At 37.4% G+C, this 23,919-nt stretch overlaps 4 protein-coding genes across 5 annotated transcripts; 1 reads left to right on the top strand and 3 right to left on the bottom strand.

Moving 5' to 3' along the window:
* Positions 1–377: 377 nt before the first annotated feature.
* On the bottom strand, positions 378–7,312 carry LOC103510699 (protein croquemort-like). The gene is made up of 4 exons (XM_026824693.1): positions 7,103–7,312; positions 5,579–5,750; positions 5,068–5,231; positions 378–753 (listed from the first exon to the last, which is right to left on the bottom strand). Exons 2-4 carry the CDS (start codon positions 5,696–5,698, stop codon positions 378–380), a joined length of 660 nt encoding a protein of 219 aa, XP_026680494.1. The 5' UTR covers positions 5,699–5,750; positions 7,103–7,312.
* Positions 7,313–9,188: 1,876 nt separating this feature from the next.
* LOC103510698 (vacuolar protein sorting-associated protein 54-like) lies at positions 9,189–10,162 on the bottom strand. Its single transcript, XM_017444695.2, has 2 exons — positions 9,982–10,162; positions 9,189–9,753 (listed from the first exon to the last, which is right to left on the bottom strand). The coding sequence occupies exons 1-2, from the start codon at positions 10,065–10,067 to the stop codon at positions 9,639–9,641; spliced, it is 201 nt and encodes a 66-aa protein (XP_017300184.1). The 5' UTR covers positions 10,068–10,162; the 3' UTR covers positions 9,189–9,638.
* A 4,212-nt stretch (positions 10,163–14,374) lies between these two features.
* Positions 14,375–16,706, top strand: LOC103510696. The gene is made up of 3 exons (XM_008475380.3): positions 14,375–14,739; positions 15,355–15,551; positions 15,758–16,706. The coding sequence occupies exons 1-3, from the start codon at positions 14,618–14,620 to the stop codon at positions 16,699–16,701; spliced, it is 1,263 nt and encodes a 420-aa protein (XP_008473602.1). The 5' UTR covers positions 14,375–14,617; the 3' UTR covers positions 16,702–16,706.
* Positions 16,707–18,169: 1,463 nt separating this feature from the next.
* Positions 18,170–22,330, bottom strand: LOC103510695. 2 transcript variants are annotated; one of them, XM_008475379.3, is made up of 3 exons: positions 21,894–22,330; positions 21,246–21,545; positions 18,170–19,395 (listed from the first exon to the last, which is right to left on the bottom strand). In XM_008475379.3, the coding sequence occupies exons 1-3, from the start codon at positions 22,149–22,151 to the stop codon at positions 18,202–18,204; spliced, it is 1,752 nt and encodes a 583-aa protein (XP_008473601.2). In that variant the 5' UTR covers positions 22,152–22,330; the 3' UTR covers positions 18,170–18,201. The 2 variants fall into 2 exon arrangements, with proteins under 2 accessions (XP_008473601.2, XP_026680490.1); XM_026824689.1 differs by having other exon boundaries at positions 21,846–22,031.
* Between the last annotated feature and the right edge of the window lie 1,589 nt (positions 22,331–23,919).

The raw sequence follows: 23,919 nt of genomic DNA, 5'->3' as shown, positions 1-23,919 counted from the left end.
GTACCGTTAAAATTTTCGTTTGTGTCCTTTCCGATTTCGAAAAATACATACCTAGGTAGGTAATCAAAAATTAGGGCTCAAGGGAAAAGGCAGCACGTAAATATATTGCTCAACAGTCACCTAGAGATAAACGAAAACCCCCGAATGGATTAAAAGCTGGCTTGCAACTCGCAGGTCGTTTCATATATTGCTCAACAGTCACCTAGAGATAAACGAAAACCCCCGAATGGATTAAAAGCTGGCTTGCAACTCGCAGGTCGTTTCATTTTGATGTATGGCAGAAAAAAAAAAATATATCCTTTCTTTATTCTGTCATCGCCATTACAGCTGAAGCCGCTACAATAACAATAAGGTAAAGAAGAGGAAGACCGATGTATTCATAAACTTACCGGGTAGAACCAACCAAATCTATCCTGCACGGGGATTTTGATGAGGTTCTCCAACTTCTTCATCAAGTCCAGCACACCATCGTCATAGCCATCAAACAATAGCTCCCTCACTGTCTTCTTAATATACAACTTCTTCTCTGTGTTCTTCAGGAACATGTTGATAATCTTCTTGACCAAGTCGCTGTACTTGACGTGGATCTGATCCGCCATGGTTGCTATAGTTACGGCTACAACGTTGACATTGGTGATTTCATCGGAGAGACTCCCTCGGGATAGTTCTGGTTCAAAGTACCAGGTGCGTCTCTGCCAGTAGCTGACAGTGTTGTTGGCATTCCAAGTCAGATTCAACTTCTCGTGAACTTCCCTGCAAATAAAAATCAAAATCAAATCGTGAATTTATTTGTGTTGAAGCAGAGCCTTTTCACAAGTGGGTATCACAGCATTCTTACGACCCCGCCGGGAATCGAGCCTGGGACCTTCGAAGTGCAAGCCTAGTGTGATACCTTCCCTGCAAATACACCAAGGAAATTATTTCTTTACCGTTTTAAGACAGACTTAATAGAGATCATCATCATTGGTTAACAGCCATAAGGCTGGTTTGCTGCAGTACGCCATGCTTCCCTATCTTCTGCCTTCCTCTTGAGATCATAGTAGGATGTGACGTTCATATCCTCCATTATTTGTTTGTTTCAATAGAGATAGGATTGATTGATTATTTGTAAGGCGCGCTGAGGCATTAGCCTTCCTCTTGAGATCATAGTAGGATGTGACGTTCATATCCTCCATTATTTGTTTGTTTCAATAGAGATAGGCCTTCCTCTTGAGATCATAGTAGGATGTGACGTTCATATCCTCCATTATTTGTTTGTTTCAATAGAGATAGGATTGATTGATTGATTATTTGTAAGGCGCGCTGAGGCATTGTTTGAACACCCTAAAGGCACATACAAATTAATTACCTAGTAAATTAATTGATTATGAAAATATTCCGTCTAATTGTTTTCCTAAAAAGTATGTTGTTTCAATGTAGATACTAAGGTCCAAAGCTGACGGTCGAAATGTACCTATACTTTTAAAACGAATACGGCACGTGCTTTTAAACCCAAAGTCTTTCAAGGTGGCGGAAATGTTCCATTTTTCCAAGGTCGCGGTTACCGATAACCTTGGGATAAGATATACATGAATAATCTTTTTTTTTTTTAATTTCCCAAGGACCAATCAAAAAATTCACGTCAACAGTTAGCGATATTTGGTCACCAGTCAACACCCCAGTGTGTACCTCTCGATACAAAGTCCAACATGTCAACAATGGAACAATGTACAAGTTTGCTATGTTACAAAACTTCACTCATTATCTTCCTGACTGGGTATAGATTTTTCCTACCCACGTGTCCTGAATTACATATTATGTTTATGTAACATTGGAGATTATCTCGCGTCTATGGAAACTTGAGAAAATAATTTTGTTACAACCATTTAACAGGACGCTTTCGATTAGCTAAAATTTAAAAATCGTCATGCTTAACCCCATTCTAACTTTCAGAATGAACGAGGCTGAAAGAATCCCGAAATATAACCGAAGACTAAGGAATTGAACCCAGGACCTCATGCAAGCCTAGAGAAAAGGAGGTCTTTCCGGTATCATGGAAAACCATACTTGTACTTATTATCAAGTGAGTTTTGAATGAATAATCTTTTTTTTTTTTAATTTCCCAAGGACCAATCAAAAAATTCACGTCAACAGTTAGCGATATTTGGTCACCAGTCAACACCCCAGTGTGTACCTCTCGATACAAAGTCCAACATGTCAACAATGGAACAATGTACAAGTTTGCTATGTTACAAAACTTCACTCATTATCTTCCTGACTGGGTATAGATTTTTCCTACCCACGTGTCCTGAATTACATATTATGTTTATGTAACATTGGAGATTATCTCGCGTCTATGGAAACTTGAGAAAATAATTTTGTTACAACCATTTAACAGGACGCTTTCGATTAGCTAAAATTTAAAAATCGTCATGCTTAACCCCATTCTAACTTTCAGAATGAACGAGGCTGAAAGATCATTTTGATTTTTGAAGACCAGTGTTTCATAGAAGCTTAACCCATTCTTTAGGGCTGTCTATCCCCTACACCTAAGCCTCAGATTGGGGTTTTTGTGATGACACAAACCTACCTATTACCTGAAATCAAATTTGCAAGAGCAGTAAGGTAATTTTATTACTAAGTACACAGGATACAAATTTATTCTGTACATACAATTTAGAGTCAAGATTACAAGCGTCCCGGGAAGCGCGCGAACGTCAAGAGTTCGAAGCACCACCCGGCCTATATTAGCAAGAATCAACTATACATTAAATACTTCCATATCAACCGCTAAACTCTTGACTTTTACAAATTTCCGTCTTCTTTTTATGAATGGCACATTTTTACTTTGACAATATAGGAGGGTAACTTAGGTTAAAGAATTCTACACATTAAAAAAGAGGCCAGCTATTTTGAGAGTAAAATAAATCGAAATTTAGGCACTATGTGAAGAAGTATGATACAAAAGAAGAAGAAATAATAATGAAAAGAATATAGGCAAAGCTCAGAAATATGTACCTACCTAAAGAAGTAGATACCTCCGTATTTCCCTATAATAGAAAATGAAGATCATTTTAAAACTAAAATAAATCGTATGGTGGGTTACGTCAGCTTTTTTTTAACACTTTCAAAAAGTTTCTTTTCCCCCATTTCGAATTTGAAAAACCCTGTGACTCAAAACCTTTGCAGTTTCAAGTGGCGTTAAACGCTTAAAGCCAAAATCATGAACTAATACTGACGATTCTAAGTCAAGGTGGCGGAAATGTTCCATTTTTCCAAGGTCGCGGTTACCGATAACCTTGGGATAAGATATACATGAATAATCTTTTTTTTTTTTAATTTCCCAAGGACCAATCAAAAAATTCACGTCAACAGTTAGCGATATTTGGTCACCAGTCAACACCCCAGTGTGTACCTCTCGATACAAAGTCCAACATGTCAACAATGGAACAATGTACAAGTTTGCTATGTTACAAAACTTCACTCATTATCTTCCTGACTGGGTATAGATTTTTCCTACCCACGTGTCCTGAATTACATATTATGTTTATGTAACATTGGAGATTATCTCGCGTCTATGGAAACTTGAGAAAATAATTTTGTTACAACCATTTAACAGGACGCTTTCGATTAGCTAAAATTTAAAAATCGTCATGCTTAACCCCATTCTAACTTTCAGAATGAACGAGGCTGAAAGAATCCCGAAATATAACCGAAGACTAAGGAATTGAACCCAGGACCTCATGCAAGCCTAGAGAAAAGGAGGTCTTTCCGGTATCATGGAAAACCATACTTGTACTTATTATCAAGTGAGTTTTGAAGAATAATGCAAATATTAAGACAATGAAGATAGCGTACCTTCAAAAACATAAATATGAAAAATAAGGCCAACTTTCTATTTAAAAATGTCGGCCTATACCAGAAGTGAGATCAGAATTCTAATCCGTTCAAACGGCATTCCCAGTTTTTCGTATGTATTTACTGACAATGCTGAATTTCAGTTTCCTTCAAAACTAATATTTCAGATTTTTTCAAAACTGTGGCACATTTCCATTTGCAATCCTGAGCGACATTTCTTTGATTTGAAAAGACTTTAGGCAGGTTGAAATCCTTTAAAGGCCGCACGATATTTTACTCGTGTCGCGCGGAACCTTTCCACTTAGGCGGCTTTTACAGCCTAGCGTGCCGCGCGGCAAGTGTCGCAAAGGTGGAAACGTAGCAATAAGTAATGCTGTATTTCATCATTATGTGACTTTTATAGTCAACATGGCTGAACCAATGAGATTGTGAGATTCTGGTTTGAGGAGCAAATGTGGACGTCCAAAGCGGAATCTCATTGGTTCAGCCATATTGACTATGAAAAAAAGTCCCATAGCAAAATACCTACGGCTTATTTACACTGTGTGCTAAGGTTGGAACTTGACCTGACACACTGCCTGGGGCTTAGATTACCCATCACTTAGAAAAGGGAAATTCAGAGGCCCTACAAGAGATAAGCTAGGTATTGTTTTCTGATAACAAGTGTGTCGAGTGACTCAACAGTGGAGTATGCCTATTAGAACCTGTACTGGCATTAAATTGCATGTACTAGTGCCATATTACACGTCCTGAGTAATATTATCTACAGAAATGAATATCTTGCAGCAACCTGTAATAAACTACGTAGGTATGATGATGATGATGATGATGATGATGATGAATCATCAAATACCCATGTAGCTTGCTATGGTCACACAAAACTTCCTTGATTATTGAGTTTTTCCAAGAGGCTTGATATCATCAAACAAGAATTTTCAGTGGTCAAACAACCACATCAGGGCTGTAACTAAGATTTTGTTGAGAGGGGGGAGGAGGAAGGCAAGAGTGATGTATGGGGGGGGGGGGGCTCCAAATTTTTGAAGCCTGGCCAACAGTAATTGCGAAAAATGAAGCTCAAGAGGGGGGGGGGGCAGCCCCCCCCCTCCCCTGAATACAGGAACTGACTCACATGGTATTTAGGAGTTTGCATGTTTGAATCCCAATCAAGCCAATCATAGTTCCAACTCCAACCATATCCTGAGAGGAAAATACACCTAAACCTTCACGTACCTGAACACATAAGGTCCCACCTCGACTACAATAGGTTTCACATTTGGATTGCTTAGGCTTTCTTGGGGGTTTGTCCAATTGAACATGTAGAAGTCCAAATACAATGGAAGTGTTGTATGCTTCCAAGCTCTATAAGACTTGGAGCTCTCCCTTAGAGTCAGATCCTGAAACAAAGCCAAACAATAATAGGGTTTGTCCAATTGAACATGTAGAAGTCCAAATACAATGGAAGTGTTGTATGCTTCCAAGCTCTATAAGACTTGGAGCTCTCCCTTAAAGTCAGATCCTGAAACAAAGCCAAACAATAATGATGAAATGTGAGTATACCTACAGTATTTGTGACAGTGATAATATTGTTTGAATTTTCACCTTTGATCACTACCTTCTAGAAACACATAGGTTCACTCCACACCATGAATCTAGATAATATTCCACAAAAAAAAGCACCTTGCATTTTTTTTTTTACATTCTATTTCTACCTAAGTACATCTTTACTTAGATATCAACTTACTTTTTCTATAAGCATTCGAAAAACTGTAGGCCATAGGATTGCTACCATTACACCACATATTGAGATCAAAACAAAGACACTAAAATACAGAGTCTTTTTGACACAGCCTATGGTAACCATAGTGTTGACTTGCAACTTAACTTGCCAACTTTCTTCAGGTCACTTTGTTCATCTGAAACAAATGTAGGAAGATAATATTAGGTAACATCACTAAGCCTTAACATTCAACTCAACTGATAATACTAGTTCGTCATCCTCCCAGACAGGATTTTGAACGGAATTCACGGTAATGAAGTAGCAGACTCATTAGCCAAAAAAGGAACAGAAATCATTGCGACTTCTATACGAAACGTCCCTTTCCATTCTGTTAAGAGATTAATAAAAATACAAAGCTATCACAAACATAAAGCATTTTTAAAAAGAGAAAGTTTGGGGGGAAAAAATGGAAAGACATAGTTGACAAACTTGAAATCATACCTCAGACCCCTAGAAAAGCAGCGGTCGCCACCTTCCGCCTGATGACAGGTCATGATTGTCAACGTCCCTTTCCATTCTGTTAAGAGATTAATAAAAATACAAAGCTATCACAAACATAAAGCATTTTTAAAAAGAGAAAGTTTGGGGGAAAAAATGGAAAGACATAGTTGACAAACCTGAAATCATACCTCAGACCCCTAGAAAAGCAGCGGTCGCCACCTTCCGCCTGATGACAGGTCATGATTGTTTTGCTCAACATCTCAACCGTAGAGGCTGCAGAGAATCCCCTACCTGTCCACTTTGCACTCAACAAGCTGTCATGAATGCAGACCACCTGCAGACATGCCCAGAACTCACGGATAAAGACAAAAACAAAGGAGGTTTTTTTTTTTTTTTTTTTTTTTTTTTTTTTTAATGATTATTGAGCTGAATTGGAGTCTGAGAGATGGACAATGCCTGGAAAACAAATCCACAGGTCATCTAAGTGAAGATACCAGTTCAGGAACACAAAACAACATACCTGTTAGGTGGTAAATAATGTTAAAAAGACCAACTTGGCCCCCAATATTGTCATCATCCAATCTTAACACTTTAACTGTCTTATGTGACATTATGTTACACAGGTCCTATCTGTGTGTGTAAAATTAATGTTACACAAATGGAGGCAAATTCAAACCTTATGTGTGACAATACTGTAACACAGTGTATTTTATATGACTGTGTGTAAAATTAATGTTACACAAATGGAGGCAAATTCAAACCTTATGTGTGACAATACTGTAACACAGTGTATTTTATATGACATATAACTAGTTATGTTATGTGACTGACCAGCTGCCAGCTTTACTGCTTTATACCTATAGAGTTTTCTGGATGTTCTGAAAGTTGCAAAATAGTCACATTCTTGGGATTATCTACATGAGTGGTGATAGAGCTAATCGTAGATCAGAATATTCCCACCCAACCCATTCAATCTTTACTTGAAATCCAGCTGGAAATCAAATTATTATAAAAATAATAGATTAAGCTAAGGTACATTATTATTACCTGGAGTTGATATCAAATTTGCCTGTATGATGATGATTATGCTTGAAAAGATGAAAAGAAACTGAAAATTCTTATGTAGGTACTTCTTAATTTCAATGGTGTTACTGATAACTCTGATAGTGATAAGTGGGTAGGTACTTCAGTAGTTTTGCTGTTTTGTACTTTGCTACTCTGACTAGGTACCTATTTTCTACTTTGGTACTTTGCTATTTCCTTCCCTCTTTCTTTTCTTTTCCACTGGTAAAATAATACAGTATTGCCAGATGAAAAATGTAAATAAAATCCCTACCTACTTTTTCCGTACAGTCTGTTTATGGGGGAGGGGAACCTCGAACACTTTTGAAAGTTAAGAAGGGAACCGCAACGAAAAAAGTCTGGCCACCCCTGTTTCCGTACAGTCTGTTTATTTCCGTACACGTACGGAAATTCCGCTTCATGTTATGTTTATGACATAGATCAGTGAACTCTACACTCTACACTCTATGACCTATGACGAGCTCAGCTCACAGAAGAGCTGAGCGAGCGGGGCAGCGGGGTTGGGACCACTAAGTGAGTTTTATAGTCCAGGTAACGAAGCCCGAAATAAATTTAAGGTTTGAGGGACAAAAATGACGTAGTTCTGATTTTTTGCCCAAAAGGTCAGGGATGGTGTCCTGAATAAGGGGTCAAAAGTCTCAAAGCGAAACTTTACGGCTAGAAGAACTAGAAGGACGTAAGTGTCATTTTTCGTTTGCCCAAAAGGTCAGGGATGGTGTCCTGAATAAGGGGTCAAAAGTCTCAAAGCGAAACTTTACGGCTAGAAGAACTAGAAGGACGTGTCATTTTTCCTGACTTTTTTCAGTTTTTTGCAAATATGTCGAAAACCGTTGTTGGTTCTAGCAAAACAAGCTGGGTCCGTCCCTCCGGGATTTTTTTGTGCATATGGTCGCACTTTGCGCTCCCGGGGCTTCGCGGGGTTGAGCATAGGATCGCGCTTCGCTTTCTCCTATTTTTGCAAATATGTCGAAAACCGTTGTTGGTTCTAGCAAAACAAGCTGGGTCCGTCCCTCCGGGATTTTTTTGTGCATATGGTCGCATTTTGCGCTCCCGGGGCTTCGCGGGGTTGAGCATAGGATCGCGCTTCGCTTTCTCCTACCCCAGCTGGCTTTCTCCTACCCAGTCTTAATTCTTTCTTTGATTTCGGGATAATAAATTAGCCTTAGCAGTTACCGCTATCAAACATCTTTAAAAAAATGAAGCCTCTGTCTCCAACAAGCAAAGGTCACAAAACGGGCTGACTAAAACTTCATTATAAAGATCACTTAAAGGACAAGATAAAAAAGGATTTAAATCGCATCAACAAATTTATAATATCTAGTAAATAGGTAGGTAAGTATACAATATTTTTAATTAGGTATATTTACATTTATACATTTTAATATTACCTACTCGCTACTTGTGAAACAACTCAATACTAATTGAATAAATAGGTATAATGGAGGAATTGCAAGTGGGTAAAAATTATAAATAAATGGTCGATTCCTATGTAAAAAGTTGGGAAAAATCCAAATCTGAGGTCAAAACTCCGAAAAAACAACTGTAAAAGGTCGAAAATTCAATTTTTATAATGAAAAAGTTCAAAGATTTGTGACGTCAGACTTAACGCAGCACGCTAGCGGCGGAGCAGAACTGCGCAGAAACGTATGCGCACAAACACATTAATGCGTTGCCTGCAAGGGAGCTTTGCTCGGGACATCTAGTTTTTTTTTTTTTTTTTTTTAATGATTATTGAGCTGAATTGGAGTCTGAGAGATGTACAATGCCTGGAAAACAAATCCACAGGTCATCTAAGTGAAGATAGAAGATACCAGTTCAGGAACACAAAACAACATACCTGTTAGGTGGTAAATAATGTTAAAAAACCAACTTGGCCCCCAATATTGTCATCATCCAATCTTAACACTTTAACTGTCTTATGTGACATTATGTTACACAGGTCCTATCTGTGTGTGTAAAATTAATGTTATTTTTTTTTTTTTTTTTTTTTTTTACAAACCTTTAAAAGTCCACTAGATTTTCTACAAGTAAGTGGAGGGAGGATTTGGATAATTGAGGTACGAAACACTATTAGGCCTGCATTAGCCTAATGTTTTGCAAGATATTGATATCTCACGTCTAACCAAGAATGTGATGTATATAAAATTTGATTAAAGTTGAAGGGAAGTGGGGGAAAAGTTGAGATGAAAATGTCAAAAAATAATGAAACTCTATTTGGTGTTAATATAGGCTGGACAACACTTTGAATTTCTTGACGTTCACACGCCTCCCGGCAAGCTTGATTTTATTAACACTAATTTTATTTATTATAGTGTATTTTCAAATTATATCATTGTATTTAACCACGGTGGAACCGATTTGATCAAATTTGTCTAATTCCAATAACTATTACATAATTTGTCACATAGTTACAGACCAATTGTGTTCTGTGTTGTATGACCCTTTGTCACAGTTTTCTTTATTTTAGTGTATCACATTACATGTAACAGCAAGCTCCAGTTTACTTCTCATTGGTCCATATATCATCCATGGATGACAGGCTAAGTTCATCCACAGGAAGGGCGTCTATTTGCTTCAAATTTTCCAGATAGAACAGCAGTTCTTGTACCACTAGCCTGTAATCACAAGAGACATGAAATAAAGTAGTGGTTATCACTTTGACCTATATTCCAGGAAGTTCGAGATCAAAATTCGTGGGGATCGAATTTAATTTAACCATTTTCAGCTCCATAAGTATTGAGACCCACAAAGTGGCTCTATCCTAAGATAAAACGACAATAAGCGGGTTCGATTACCGCCCGAGTTTGTTCTCGGAACGGCGGGCTCTCTGAAATCTAACTTACCCATACTGAGGTCCTCCATCATTCTTGATATTCATTTGTACAAGTAATTCTCTCAGTTTAGACTTGACCAAGCGATGGATTTGCATGTATAACTCATGGATTTCACTCCTGGGTAGAACACTATTGATGGCTTCGTGAAGATTGCACAACTTCTGACGAATCACCTATAACAAAAGTTCCTTTTCAGATTAGGGATGTTGATTTTTGAGATATATCAATATTTTAAATTTTCATCGGTAATTCGGTAAGTATTGTATACGATGTTGATGTTTACAAATGCGGAAATGATTTGTTCCCTAAAATTCCATTTTTTTTCTTCTTCTTTTTTTTTGCCACAGTATCAACGCTGGCTTTCGTGGTAGATCGATAAATAGACTAAATTGGTTTTTGGAATCCTCGCATAGTCTGTCATCAAATCAAGCTGGTTTCAGGAAATATAGATCAACAAAAGAGCTAGTGATAAGACCAAGTCAAGACATCAAAAACAAATTCAATAAAAAAGAGACAATAATAGCCGTTTTCGTAGATTTCCAAGGCACTTACGATACCATCTGGAGATGCAAATTGTTTGAAAAATGAGAAAAATGGGAATTGCTGGGAACATGTTTCAATGTACCTATCACAAATTTCATCACGCAGAGATTCTGCGCAACACGATATGAAAACGTCATCTCAGGATACAAGCAAACTAAAGCCGGTCTCCCACAAGGCGCAGTCCTCAGCACGACGCTTTTTAACATCTTTATCAACGACCTCCTAATAAAACTAGAGAAAACAGGAGTGAATGTGGCGGCCTTTGCCGACGATATAGTTATATGGAGTTCCCAAAGAAAACAGAAAATCGGTTGCCTAAAAAACAAAATAGAAGCTGCCCTTAAGGTCCTTAAAAAATGGTGTGCAGAAAATCTAATGATCATCAATGAAGACAAAACAAAGTACCAAGTCTTTTCACTAGCAAGGAAAATGGAACCCATCAAAATAAAGTATAACAATAAATATCTAAAAGAAGCGGACGAATCAAAATACCTGGGTATTACTTTCGATAGAAAGATAAATTGGAATAAACACGTTGAAAATACAACCCACAAGGCTAGAAACCGATTTAAACTCCTTAAAAGATTGGCCGGTACAAAATGGGGGTGTTCAAGGAAAACGCTCAACACTACATATAACTCTTATATAAAACCTACCCTCACATATTGTGGCGAGATATTGATAACGGCAAATGAAACAAATAAAACCAAGTACGAAAGAGTTCAGAATGAAGCGCTAAGACTAATTACAGGAGCGGTAAAAACAACACCCATAAACGCAATGTACGCCCTTACGAACACCAAACCAATTATGAAAACACTTGAAGAACAGGCACTTATCCAGTTTGAGAAAATCGCAAGACTACCAACTTCAAAATCCTGGATACACAACGAAAAATCAAATACCCTAAAGACCCAGTCAGGCTTTATCCAAAAAGTAGCTGAAATCAAGAATAGCTTTAATATCCCAAGCAAAATTGAACATCTAAATCTAGTCATCAACCCAACTGAAAGCTTTGAAATAGACCACTCCCTGACCATCGAAGACAACTTCAGAAAACAAGATGTTGCTCCATCAGTAGCAAAAGTTAAGGGAGCGATAAAAATTGCCGTCCAACAACTCCTATACAAGACCAATCTCTTCTCCAGAGCTATTATTCTATCAGATTCAAAGGCAGCCATTCAATCTAGAGCAAATATGGGAGACTCACCAACAAAAGAAACCTACGACATCTATCAAATGATAAATCAATTGAAATCTTTGAACAAACAAATTGCTTTCCAGTGGATCCCTGCACACTGCGGCATTCATTTCTATCAGATTCAAAGGCAGCCATTCAATCTAGAGCAAATATGGGAGACTCACCAACAAAAGAAACCTACGACATCTATCAAATGATGAATCAATTGAAATCTTTGAACAAACAAATTGCTTTCCAGTGGATCCCTGCACACTGCGGATCTTTGAATTTAAGAATCGCGATTCACGATTCTTTTGAAATATTCGACTCTTTGAATCGACTCAGAGAATATTTACCCATCCCTACAGACCTTTTCTAAACTTGTTATGTCTGCAATAACTTAAGAAAAACTTGAATTTCTTCTCCCCTTAATTGAATTGACTTTCCCATGTAAGTTATGCCAAAAAATTGACAGACAGCCTGCTGGGTTGTCACTTGTTGTAGGTAATGTTAATTTCTTTGGTAGGTATTTTCGGATTTGTGTATTTTACCTTAGAAAGAGGTGTAGATATTTGAACTCAGTGCCTCTGCAATACTGACAGAACTTCCAAGCTGGAGCTATGTGAAACTTTGATATTTCTTCCATTAGCTATGTGGACAAATCACAGAGTCGGCAGATTTAGCAGCCCTGTATTGATAAGAGTTCAGAAGAGCAAGATCCCCTCATTTTCTGAAAAGAAATAATACTTAAAGGAATGGTAGGTACAACCGCAAAACTCACTGATCACGGAACTTCATTTTATCATTTTTATTAATTTATTTTTTAATTTTACCTACTTAACCTAAAGTTAAAAGTTCTGAAATCTCAATCTGAAACAAAAAACCAATCAACCACCTGATAAGGGACGAGGTGGTGAACGGGGATTAAGGGGGATGCAATGTTGCCACTTAAGTCACGTTGCCAGATGAAAAAAGATCAAGGAACTTCATTTTATCATTTTTATTAATTTATTTTTTAATTTTACCTACTTAACCTAAAGTTAAAAGTTCTGAAATCTCAATCTGAAAGGATCTGGCACAGGGGAGCGTGTTGAGGACGAGATTTTTGTGGGAATTTTGCTATAAATCCCACCATTGAAAAAAATACCCTGAGGACGAGTGAAATTACATGGGATTTTTATTGTCGTCCTCTAACAAACATAATAGGTACATAGGTATAGTGCGTATCACCAAACTTTAACCGAAATCACAACAAACGAGAAGAAAAAAAAAAAGCAAAAAGTAAAGCAAAACCAAAACAGTCATCAGTCATAAAAAAATTTCCGTACGTTTCTCCTGCTCATCTGGCAACACTGATCAACTTGTCAAGCAAAAAGCAAAGCATCACAACTTCACAACAATCACAACAAACGAGAAGAAAAAAAAAAAGCAAAAAGTAAAGCAAAACCAAAACAGTCATCAGTCATCCTCCAACCTCCAACCTCCAACCTCCATCCTCCTCCAACCTGCCAACCTCCAAAAGTTCCGGATAAAGACAACATCATCGCAAAATATTAGGACGCGAGGAGGAAAATGACCTGATAGTCAATTCCCAGCATTTGATACCAACCAACCAACCAACCAACCATATTGATGTAGTTATAATATATCGAAATTTTTCTAAAAGTTCCGGTTTAGTGGATTTCTGTATGTGACTTGTGACATTTTTAATTTCTTACATATTTCATAGAAAGGATCGAGGTGCACTAGTCGTTTTTCTGGTTAGGGAAATCAATTTCCCTCAGGCTACTTACCTAGCTTTCACAGGAACTCTCAACTTTCAGTAGCCTAAAAACCCAAGGTAAGAGATTCTACACAACATAATGCAGAACCGGATTAGCCCCCCGCGGGGCCCGGGGCAGTTTTTTTTGAGGTCCCTAGAGCCTAAATCCAAAGTTTCAGCCATTGGTCCGTGTGTGTCTGCCTGTGTGCCCTCAGGCTACTTACCTAGCTTTCACAGGAACTCTCAACTTTCAGTAGCCTAAAAACCCAAGGTAAGAGATTCTACACAACATAATGGATTATCCCTCATCAACTTTACAAATCTACCTATAGGTATGAAACTTATATTAAAAAAATCTTGCTCAAAGGGCTCACCCTACTCTCCCTTTTCTTAGTAGGTAGGTGTCCACAGTGTTTGAAGCAATCAGGGGACAAAAATAAAACTTTATAATGATAAGTGGGGAAAATTTTTCCAGTCCCTTTGATTTGCTACTATACAAATATGTATACAGCAGGCATCTAGTTGTATTTTTTCCATTTAAAAACCTCATCTAATGTCAAATGTGACAAGGATGCGACACGAAACTTTTGATTAAGATCGGTGCAACGGTTGGCGGCATTTTACCGCTTTTTGGCGGTTTTTGGTGTGATTTAACAATATCTCGGGAACAGTATAAGCTAGAGTCTTGAAATTTGGTATGTAGTTCACAAATGTGACAAGGATGCAACACAAAACGTTTGGTTGAGATGGTTGCTGCGGTCGGCGGTATTTTGACCGCTTTTTGGCCGTTTTTTTTGGCGGTTTTCAGCTATAGGACAAAACGGTTAGAGATATTGTAAAAGTTTGGGTAAAAGAACACTCAAATAAGCATCATTCGATAGGATAAGGAAAGTCGTGTCAAGGGAGCCCGGTGATTTTTTTTTTTTAGTGCGCAGTTTGGCAACACTGTTCTTGCGGATTTTGTAGCTATGGTGACGTGATAGCTTAGAGTTCAAGGTTCAAGTTTATTCCATTTTGTTTTCCAGAAGTGTTTGTTTCGCTGTTTTTTGGAATTTAATTTTGAAGTCATCTTTTGTTCCCAAATATTACAAGTGATTTAAGTTAGTATAGCATAAAGTACATTTTATTATTTAAAACTTTGAAAACGCTGTTAAATTGAAATGGAGCCGGGTTTCGTGGAATGCAACTCTACAAATTTGCCCAAGGTTGATGTCAATATGGTGTATGAGTATATGCTCAAAGAAAGAGACAATGAAGTAGCTGGAACTTCTAAGGAAGAAAGGTAAGAAGAAAGGCCTCTATTACCTACCTAAAATCATTCTTTTTCATTTGGGGACTTTAGGTACATCCATTATCCATGATTCTAGTAGTACCTACCTACCTACTGGAACTTTGGTGCCAATGTCACTAACCTCTCCATGTTTCCAAATAGGTATCTACCTATCTACATGACTGTGCTTAAAACAGCTTAAGTTACTTTGTGTCATTAAAACAAAAGGTCTTTACTCAGTATGAGTTGTAAATAAAAATCTCACAGAAAAAGTACCCTAAAAATTTCTTAGTTGATTAAAATTTTCTGGTATTATTAAACTGAAGTGTTCAAACATGACTTGTTTCTCATTTATTTTGGGATTTGGAAGGGACTGCCAAATGATGATCTTGTTGGAAGGATACACTTTAGCACCTAGGTACAGATTAGGGTGAAGAATAAAAACTACATGGTTTGTCACAACATGGTTTTTATTTTTTACCTAGCTATATTTTATGTAAGTAGCTACGTAAAGAACAAAAACTGTGTTGTAATGTACTGAAAGTAGCTTACATACCTACTTGTTATATGTAGAAAGAGGGTTAAATAGGTATGTTCATATCATTTTCATTTTTATTGGTCTTTCAGGTCTGCCAGATCCACTTATGGGGACAAAGCTGTTGGAAAAGTACAGATAAAGCGGGAAGGCAGTTTATGCACCATAAAGGGGAAGATAACCCCAGAACACAAGCTACGGGTCACACCATACAGTCAAATATGTGTGATAAATGAACAAGACGAAGAAATTTTAAATGCTCGGTGTGAAGACTGCCCAGCATCAGAAGGTAAATACTTATTCATTTGTACTAAAAAAAAAATCTTCACATAATCCAAAAGTATATATATAGAGGTAATAAGTTTGTAAGTTTTTATAATCACTTTGTTCACAGCATTTAAATTTAAAACAAGATAATTTATTTATTGAAGTAAAAACTAATCAGTGTTGTATTCACTTTATTAATGAAGTAACTTATTGTTTACTTGTTTTCAGGTGGCTGTAAGCACAGAATTGCCTTCATCATGTGGGTGCACAGACGATCAGAGGAACCATCTCCTACCGAGGTGGTTTCCTACTGGAAGAAGTCTGTTTTGTCAACGTCAGGCCTGCAACCACTACGTCTGAGAGATATTTCTTCAAGAAAAGGGGAAGAAACTCAGGGACAACTTTCTTCTGAGGATATTGAAGATTTTAAAAATTCAGTGCTAGGAGAGTGTTCTAAGACTGTAACTTTGTCAGCACTGTCATCTGACTCCATTGAGGCAAGTTTGGACATAAATCGAGTTGTTCACAACTGTGATAATTTTGATTTTTTTATTAATAAATTAAAAACCTTATTAACAGATGGGGCAATTACTCATATTGAGAAAGTGACCAAGGGACAGGCTTCTAATCCTAAATGGCACCTTCTTCACTATGGAAGGGTGACTGCATCCAAATTTTATAATGTAGCGCGGTGTCAGACGGAAGATGGGTCTCTTCTCAAATCAGTATTGGGTGAAAAATTTAAATCCACTGCTGCCATGGAGAGAGGTTGTAAACTAGAAGAGAGTGTGTTTGATTTGTTAAAAACCAAATTCCCCACTTTGAAGAAAAGTGGTATTCATTTAAATGAAAAATACCCTCTCTTTGGTGCTTCCCCTGATGGCATTACCAACGAGGCTGTTTTTGAAATTAAGTGCCCCTCTTCAAAGAAAACTGAGGGCAATTACCTCAGAAATGGGAAAATAGGAAACCAATATCTATTACAACTTCAGTTGCAAATGTCTATGTCGAGACGCTCCAAAGGATACTTTGTAGTAGCCGATCCTAGTTTTGAAAGAAACAAAACTTTTACTCTAGTAGAAGTACTTTTCTGTCAAAGTCTTTTTGAAGATTATGAGGCCAAGGTATTAAGATATTACAAAAAGTGCATTTTCCCTCATCTTCTTAAATAAAGTTGTTTGTATATTTGCAGTAAGTTGTGAATGATTTGACTTGTAAATAGGCACTTGTCAAGTAGGTACTCAACTAATCAGTACATACCACAGAAGTCTTGTATCTCTTCTTTCAACACCACAAAGAGTGGATCATCATCTTTTTTAGATAAAGATCTGCTGAACTGCCAGTTACTAAGTTATTTGCAGTAAGTTGTGAATGATTTGACTTGTAAATAGGCACTTGTCAAGTAGGTACTCAACTAATCAGTACATACCACAGAAGTCTCGTATCTCTTCTTTCAACACCACAAAGGGTGGATCATCATCTTTTTTAGATAAAGATCTGCTGAACTGCCAGTTACTAAGGTGTCCTATGTGATTTCACAGGGTAATTTTCTTTTGTCAACAATGATTTTCTAAATTTACTGAAATACCTAGTGTTGAAAGTTGTTAAACAACTTTGTCTCTTGTAAAATTGTGAAAATGGTATACCTCAACCTAGGCTACAAGCTAATGTTGTTTGAGTTGTCTCTGATTCTAAAGCCACTCTTAGGAATACAGTTCTGATGTCCACCTAAATACATATTTGGAAATTTTTTCATTTCAGAATGTTAGCATCCAGAGTAACATTAGACTCACAAGGGAGGCTGATTCTCCGAGAGAATGGTAAAATCATTCTACCCTATGAACACTTTGCAAATGCTGTCATGTTGAAACATATGAACGGGCCTCATGGTTTGCATTTGAATGTGGATGCTACAGTGAGAGCTGTAAGTATCAAGTATGGCCAAAAGAGTGAGTGAGTTAAGAAAGAGAACCACTCTTTTCAGTGAACTACTCAGTCAGTCAGTCAGTCAGATGCCTGGGAGTTACTCTCCACTGTCTGGGTGGGTATAATATTCACAAGGAAGGAAAGAAAAATTGAGAATAAAACTGCCTTGATTGAGACTTAAACCCATGATCACAGGATTATCAGGCTAGCAGTTGACCACTAGGAAGCTTGATCAAATGCCTTTTTTTAACATAGTTATGAAATTCATTTATGCCAGATTGTTGCCAAATTTGTTGTTAATTGTATGATACCATGATAGCTATTTCTCTCCTAGGTAATGGACTCGTACACAATTGTGAAATCTGAAACAAAAAACCAATCAACCACCTGATAAGGGACGAGGTGGAGAACGGGGATTAAGGGGGATGCAATGTTGCCACTTAAGTCACGTTGCCAGATGAAAAAGATCAAAAAATCCGTACAAAAAAAATTTCCGTACGTTTCTCCTGCTCATCTGGCAACACTGATCAACTTGTCAAGCAAAAGCAAAAAGCAAAGCATCACAACTTCACAACAAACGAGACGAGAAGAAAAAAAAAAGCAAAAAGTAAAGCAAATTAGCAAAAAGCAAACTATGTTTTTTTTTTTTTTTTAATGGTTCCAAATAAATCTACCTTTTTTATAAAGCAAGAGGTAAAAACTAGCTGAAAAAAAGTGTGTAAATTAAATTTGTCTATTAGCTATATTCAGTAATTATTTTGACGTACAGGGTTCTGTAAATTAATAAGTCCACAAGCCGACTGTACAGCATAGTCAAGTTGATCAAAGTTTTTTACTGGGACACAAGCATGTGGAGCTAAAAGTTTAAAGTGTCTTATTCTACCAATAACATTTTCTATAATAATCCTCAAACTTGCTATGTTCTTGGTCTCCTTGACTTCTTCTTTGGTTGGTTTTATATTAACGTAGACAGAAGGAGGACGAACTAATGAACAACCTTTCTCTAAGAATAAGGCATCCACATTTTTGAAGCCTCTGTCTGCCATAACAGACATTCCTGATTGTAAGTGGTTGAGAAAACCACTTTCTTGAATGATTTTATTGTCTGTTATTCTACCTCCATACCCAATAGACACAAAATTGATAAGTCCTTGAGGTGTACATGATATTAAGTATTTAGCAGTATTACATTTCTTATATTCACTCCAAGTAGCAGCTTGAAATTGTGGGTCTGATGATTTTTGTATTTCTATCTCTAGACAGTCTATTATACAATACACAGTCTTGTATCTTAATCTAAAGGGTAGAGGTAAATGTATTCTTACTAGTTCTGAGTCTGGCCAATAAACTAATGAGTTGAGTAGTGTTCCTATTCCCCTTATATTATTATTATAAATACGAGCAAGGTGACTTGAGCTGTAGGCAAACAAGCTTGATAATATGTCAAAGGACAAGTCCAACCTTATCTTCACAAGACAAATGAAAACAAAAATTAAATCTATCTTTAGAGTGTTGCTGAGTTTCTCACAAACAAACATACTTTCTGGTGGAAGCCCCAAAAAGGTAAGTGGTTTTTCTTTGATTTTCTTCATCATATTTTCTCTTGATCTTATATCATCTAGCTCTGTGTCTGAAGGGTATGATACTTCACTGATATTCAGATCAGGATCACAGTTAAAATCTTCATCAGATGAGGATTCAGAAGATTCAGAAAGTGAACTATAAACCATAGAGTACACTGATTTCTTTGGAATATGGGAAGGAACATCTGTGTTGGTAGATTTATTTTTCAATTTCTTTTTTATATCACACTGACTTTTTTTGTTCTTTGATTTAATCTTAGTTTGAGTACACTTTGACTCAGTATTGGGTGTACTAACTTCTGTTTCTAATCTATAAGAGCCCAGAAGCTCTGGTAGATTACCTTCTAATACATCAACCCCAGATTCCTCAACAATTGATTTGAGAACGAAATCGATTGGGTAGGCTTTTGTTTAAAATGCGTGACACCTAGGCGATACGTCATATCATACTTTTGGCCTACGAGGGGGGAGCAACGTACTGTCGTAGTCTTGAACTCTAAAGTCAAGGTCTTTTTGCCTTTTTACTTCCGCTCACTTATTCAATTGATTTGAGAACGAAATCGATTGGGTAGGCTTTTGTTTAAAATGCGTGACACCTAGGCGATACGTCATATCATACTTTTGGCCTGTCAGGGGGAAGCAAAGTACTGTCGTAGTCTTGAACTCTAAAGTCAAGGTCTTTTTGCCTTTTTACTTCCGCTCACTTATCCGTTCTGATACGAACAAGAGAAAGAAAAACGAATGCCCCTTGAGATAAGACATGGCTGTAGATGAAATGAGTGTGCGGCTATTACATGTTGTTTTATGTAGTTGGTGTGCCAAACGGCCAAACCCCACAGGCAATGTCATACTGTCGCTATATCGCTTTACCGCTTTTGATTAAAGGTATTGTCGCCTGAGGCAATCAAAATATTGAAACAGGATGCTTTTCCAATGCTGAATTCAGTATCTCATCTCGTATCTCATATAGGACAATAAGGACACACAACAGGATGGTATTCTATCTCGAAATTTCACCTATACCTACATATTCCATTTTGCTTGCGTCCTTCTCTTCCACCATGTGGCAAGGAGATATAAACCACACTTTCAAAGAATGACCGAGGAGGGAGGGAGAGGGCTAGAGGGATAGAAACGAAGGAAGAAAGAGGGAGAGATAAGGAAGGATGGAGAGAGGGACATAGGAAGGGGGAGGGAGAGCGAGAAAGAAAGGAAGCCAGAAGGAGGGAGAGCTAAGAAGGAGGAACGAGAGAAATAGCTAGATTAGGAGCGAGGGATAGAAAAAACAATGCTCCCTATACCTATAGCGTCCAAAGTTATGTGGGCCAGTGTGCGCTCGTACTTTCAAAATACTTAAAAATCACATTCAGTAACTTATACACGAACGAAATAGAGCGACAGAGGCGCCATCCAGCCTTTCCTGGGTAATAAATCCACTGGTCTCCTTCCTACACATCTATACACCGTCTGACTGAGGCAATGGAATTACGTAGATACTACCTACGTTACACTTTTGGAAACAGACATTTCAACGTTTGCAGTAGGTGTACCTATTGGATGTGTATCTGGGTATTGTGTACCCGACGTCTGTGTTATAAGAACGACGACGCGACAACAAAGAGGGGGAGGAATTTTTCAGATTTATATAAAGCCTCATTTTTTATGGGGTTAGATTGGGAGAGAGAAAGACTTGAAGGAGAGAAGAAGGAGAGAGTTCCGAATTTAGGACGAGAGAGACCCAAGGCATAAATAACATCAGCTGCTATGCAGATGTATGACGTTCGAAATACTCGAAAACCATGTTCAAATCAGTTCGAATTCGGACAGTCATCGAGCATATTCAAAGGTCAGACCAATATTTCAACATGAGTTTATAGTCCCGGGTAAGAAGGAGAGAGTTCCGAATTTAGGACGAGAGAGACCCAAGGCATAAATAACATCAGCTGCTATGCAGATGTATGACGTTCGAAATATGTACTCGAAAACCATGTTCAAATCAGTTCGAATTCGAACAGTCATCGAGCATATTCAAAGGTCAGACCAATATTTCAACATGAGTTTATAGTACCGGGCCTGTGTAATTCGTCGTATGTTCTTATCCATGTTATCCTAATAAGGCAACAAAGTTACAAATTACTTCTTTTTCTTGTAAACATTCAGTAGCTTTTAATGTCTGTAAAAAAACTTCAATTTATGAGTAAATCAACCCCAGATTCCTCAACTTCTTCTAATAAATCAACCCCAGATTCCTCAACTTCTTCTAATAAATCAACCCCAGATTCCTCAGTAAGTTCAGTTATTTGAGCTATTTCACTCTCATCCAAAGCTGCATCTAATAGCTCTTTGTGCTTTCTTTTTTTAATCAATGATCTCACTTTAGATGATGTATGAGCTACTGGCCTCTTCACTTGACAGTCAAAATTTTTGGGTAGAATATTAGGTTTCAGTTCCAAGTACTTTTTATAGCCCATTCTTACAGCAATGAGATTCTCAAAATCATTTTCAATCTGGAAAAAGTTCAATTTATAGGTAAAATAACTCATGTAAGTATAGGTACCTACCTAATAATGTTACTGTGTGAAATAAATCCCATCTTGCCAATCCTTAAGAGGGAATCTTAACAGTAGTAGGTACACTTTTTAAAGAATGGTAAAATTAATATGTCTAGCTAGCAGGCATACATGTTAAAAACATTAGGTACCTAATGACTTTACTATATAAAGAAGCAAAGTGTTCTTTTAGAATCTAGATGGGTAGGTACCTAGGTAAGTTTAGAGAGCTGTCATATGAAAAAGAAAGAAATGTACCTATCTGGAGTATAATATCATTTAATATGTAATAATGAAAACTCTCACATCAAAATGGTCTTCACAAGCAAAGAGGTGCGTTTTTTCAGACACTTTATTGTCTCTCCTTGCTATCTTAAACCATGCCATTCTCGATTTCTTGTCACTGGGGACTCTACAGAAATACTTTGATGAATTTCTGGCAGTATTTCTGCACATTGGTACAAAGCACCATTCCTTGATGCTTTTCTTAGAATCAGTAACTTGATTAACTTGAATCACAGGTGGTAGCTCATTGAGCGTATAATCATGATCCATCAGATCCATGTTTAAAGGAAAAATAATACTTTAAATGTAGATAGTAGACCTATTTGTTGTACCTAGGTAAGTAATTGTTTTTGTTTCATATTATTGAAAAAAAGAAAATAGCATATTTATCACAAATTTGAATGATTAAAGCTCCCGCCAGTGTGTTAGTAGTACCTTGTAGCTACGGTGACGTCAGCGCTGTTGCCAGATCGGAAAAAAAACAGAAATGGAAGAGATAAAGAAAAGGAGGATCAGAAAAACGAAGAAGTAGACGAGGGAGAAGGAGATTAAAAAAGATAATGAAAGACTCAAAGAGTTGTGGAAAAGTTTCAGTTCGCTTTCAGTTTTCGAATTTTACCTGACGTACTTAATACCTTGCAGAAATGGAAGAGATAAAGAAAAGGAGGATCAGAAAAACGAAGAAGTAGACGAGGGAGAAGGAGATTAAAAAAGATAATGAAAGACTTAAAGAATTGTGGAAAAGTTTCAGTTCGCTTTCAGTTTTCGAATTTTACCTGACGTACTTAATACCTTGGGATTTAGAAGTTACTCTTCATGCATTGTACACAGAAATGGTAAAGGGAGATGAAAGCTATGTCCCCTAAACTTTCGTTGCAGTGAAACTTTTTGACCGTAAACAAAAGTTCCCTTCACTTCCGAAGTTTGCTCTGTCGTCTACAACTTCATACCTGTTTTCCCAAAATGCGAAAACCCGTCAAAAGCTCAAAAGTTCTGAAAACATCGGGATTCGGGTTCTGTATTTGAATTCTGAAAACATCGGGATTTATGCACTATGCAAAAATCCAACAAATATGAAATCCTGACACCTGCAGTATACCCAAAACCGAAACACCACTATATGACAAAAGAGGACTTTGGTTCGGATCAGTTTAAATGACTTTCTCTTCCATCTCCAATTCATCTTGCTGTTCTATTCGTCAGTCACATCTATTCTTCTCTCAGATGTCAACCAGAGAGGTCACAGTTCACACTTGCGCACTAAATCTGTGCCACACGATCTACAAAACCCGGTAGTAACGGTTTAACAGTCTCGCAGAAGCCAAGTCACGTTTAATAGAGATGACAATCTGAAAGTTCCTTTTGAGGGGAGTAGGGATTTATCTAATCTAACCCAACGGAGGATGAACAATGAATGCAACCGTGTTTAGCACAATCCACAGACAAGTTTGGTAATTTTGATATCAGCTGCAAAAGAAGGCAACTGGAAACGCCATGTGATCTTTCAATCGTCTACTGAACTAATGGTTTTCTATAAAAGGTTATATGATCCAAATGCATATGAAAACGATAAGAATTTGCAGACAAGTTCGACTGTAAAATTACTCACATTCCAGTGAAGAGCTAATAAATAAAACTCTGATTAAGATGAAGAAGGGAAGGGAACTTTGTCAGGAGAATTAGGGCTGAACCTTGGAGTATTACTAGGAGTAGGAGCTATAGGAGTAAGGTCTACGGTTGTGATAAAGTTTTAGAGTACGAAAGAACGGAGGGAATGGTGTGAACATCACAAGATTTTTTGCAATAATAGAAAGTAGCGCTTGGTGACAAGTACCTATTCCATTGGTTTAATCTAAACTTCTACTGATATCCTATCAAAATTCAGAACTTTTTTTTTTTAATTTGTAGTCAAACAGTCGACCTGAGGTTCCACTGAATGATTTTCCAGTCCTAATGACTCTGCTCTCTCTACTGTTTGGTTCTCTGGTTCTAGAGTTTCCTTCCGCATCGTCAAAAATCACTGCCAGATATTTCGAGCACAGTCATT

The sequence above is a fragment of the Diaphorina citri genome, unplaced genomic scaffold (assembly GCF_000475195.1).
Source record: "Diaphorina citri unplaced genomic scaffold, Diaci psyllid genome assembly version 1.1 scaffold634, whole genome shotgun sequence".
In the NCBI taxonomy this organism is placed as follows: Eukaryota; Metazoa; Arthropoda; class Insecta; order Hemiptera; family Psyllidae; genus Diaphorina; species Diaphorina citri.
The sequence above is the reverse complement of the archived record's forward strand: the minus strand, read 5'-3'. Positions and strand labels throughout refer to the sequence as shown.

What these genes read in the sequence shown, in the direction of transcription:
- LOC103510699 (XM_026824693.1), bottom strand. Translation starts at nt 5,698, where the DNA reads ATGGTTACCATAGGCTGTGTCAAAAAGACTCTGTATTTTAGTGTCTTT. An exon ending in TTCGAATGCTTATAGAAAAA is followed by an intron (nt 5,232 to 5,578) that starts GTAAGTTGATAT and finishes GCTTTGTTTCAG; the next exon opens with GATCTGACTCTAAGGGAGAG. An exon ending in GTGGGACCTTATGTGTTCAG is followed by an intron (nt 754 to 5,067) that starts GTACGTGAAGGT and finishes TTTTATTTGCAG; the next exon opens with GGAAGTTCACGAGAAGTTGA.
- LOC103510698 (XM_017444695.2), bottom strand. Translation starts at nt 10,067, where the DNA reads ATGCAAATCCATCGCTTGGTCAAGTCTAAACTGAGAGAATTACTTGTA. An exon ending in GATGGAGGACCTCAGTATGG is followed by an intron (nt 9,754 to 9,981) that starts GTAAGTTAGATT and finishes TTGTGATTACAG; the next exon opens with GCTAGTGGTACAAGAACTGC.
- LOC103510696 (XM_008475380.3), top strand. Translation starts at nt 14,618, where the DNA reads ATGGAGCCGGGTTTCGTGGAATGCAACTCTACAAATTTGCCCAAGGTT. An exon ending in GGAACTTCTAAGGAAGAAAG is followed by an intron (nt 14,740 to 15,354) that starts GTAAGAAGAAAG and finishes TTGGTCTTTCAG; the next exon opens with GTCTGCCAGATCCACTTATG. An exon ending in AGACTGCCCAGCATCAGAAG is followed by an intron (nt 15,552 to 15,757) that starts GTAAATACTTAT and finishes ACTTGTTTTCAG; the next exon opens with GTGGCTGTAAGCACAGAATT.
- LOC103510695 (XM_008475379.3), bottom strand. Translation starts at nt 22,151, where the DNA reads ATGGATCTGATGGATCATGATTATACGCTCAATGAGCTACCACCTGTG. An exon ending in CTTGTGAAGACCATTTTGAT is followed by an intron (nt 21,546 to 21,893) that starts GTGAGAGTTTTC and finishes AACTTTTTCCAG; the next exon opens with ATTGAAAATGATTTTGAGAA. An exon ending in AAGAAGTTGAGGAATCTGGG is followed by an intron (nt 19,396 to 21,245) that starts GTTGATTTACTC and finishes GAGGAATCTGGG; the next exon opens with GTTGATGTATTAGAAGGTAA.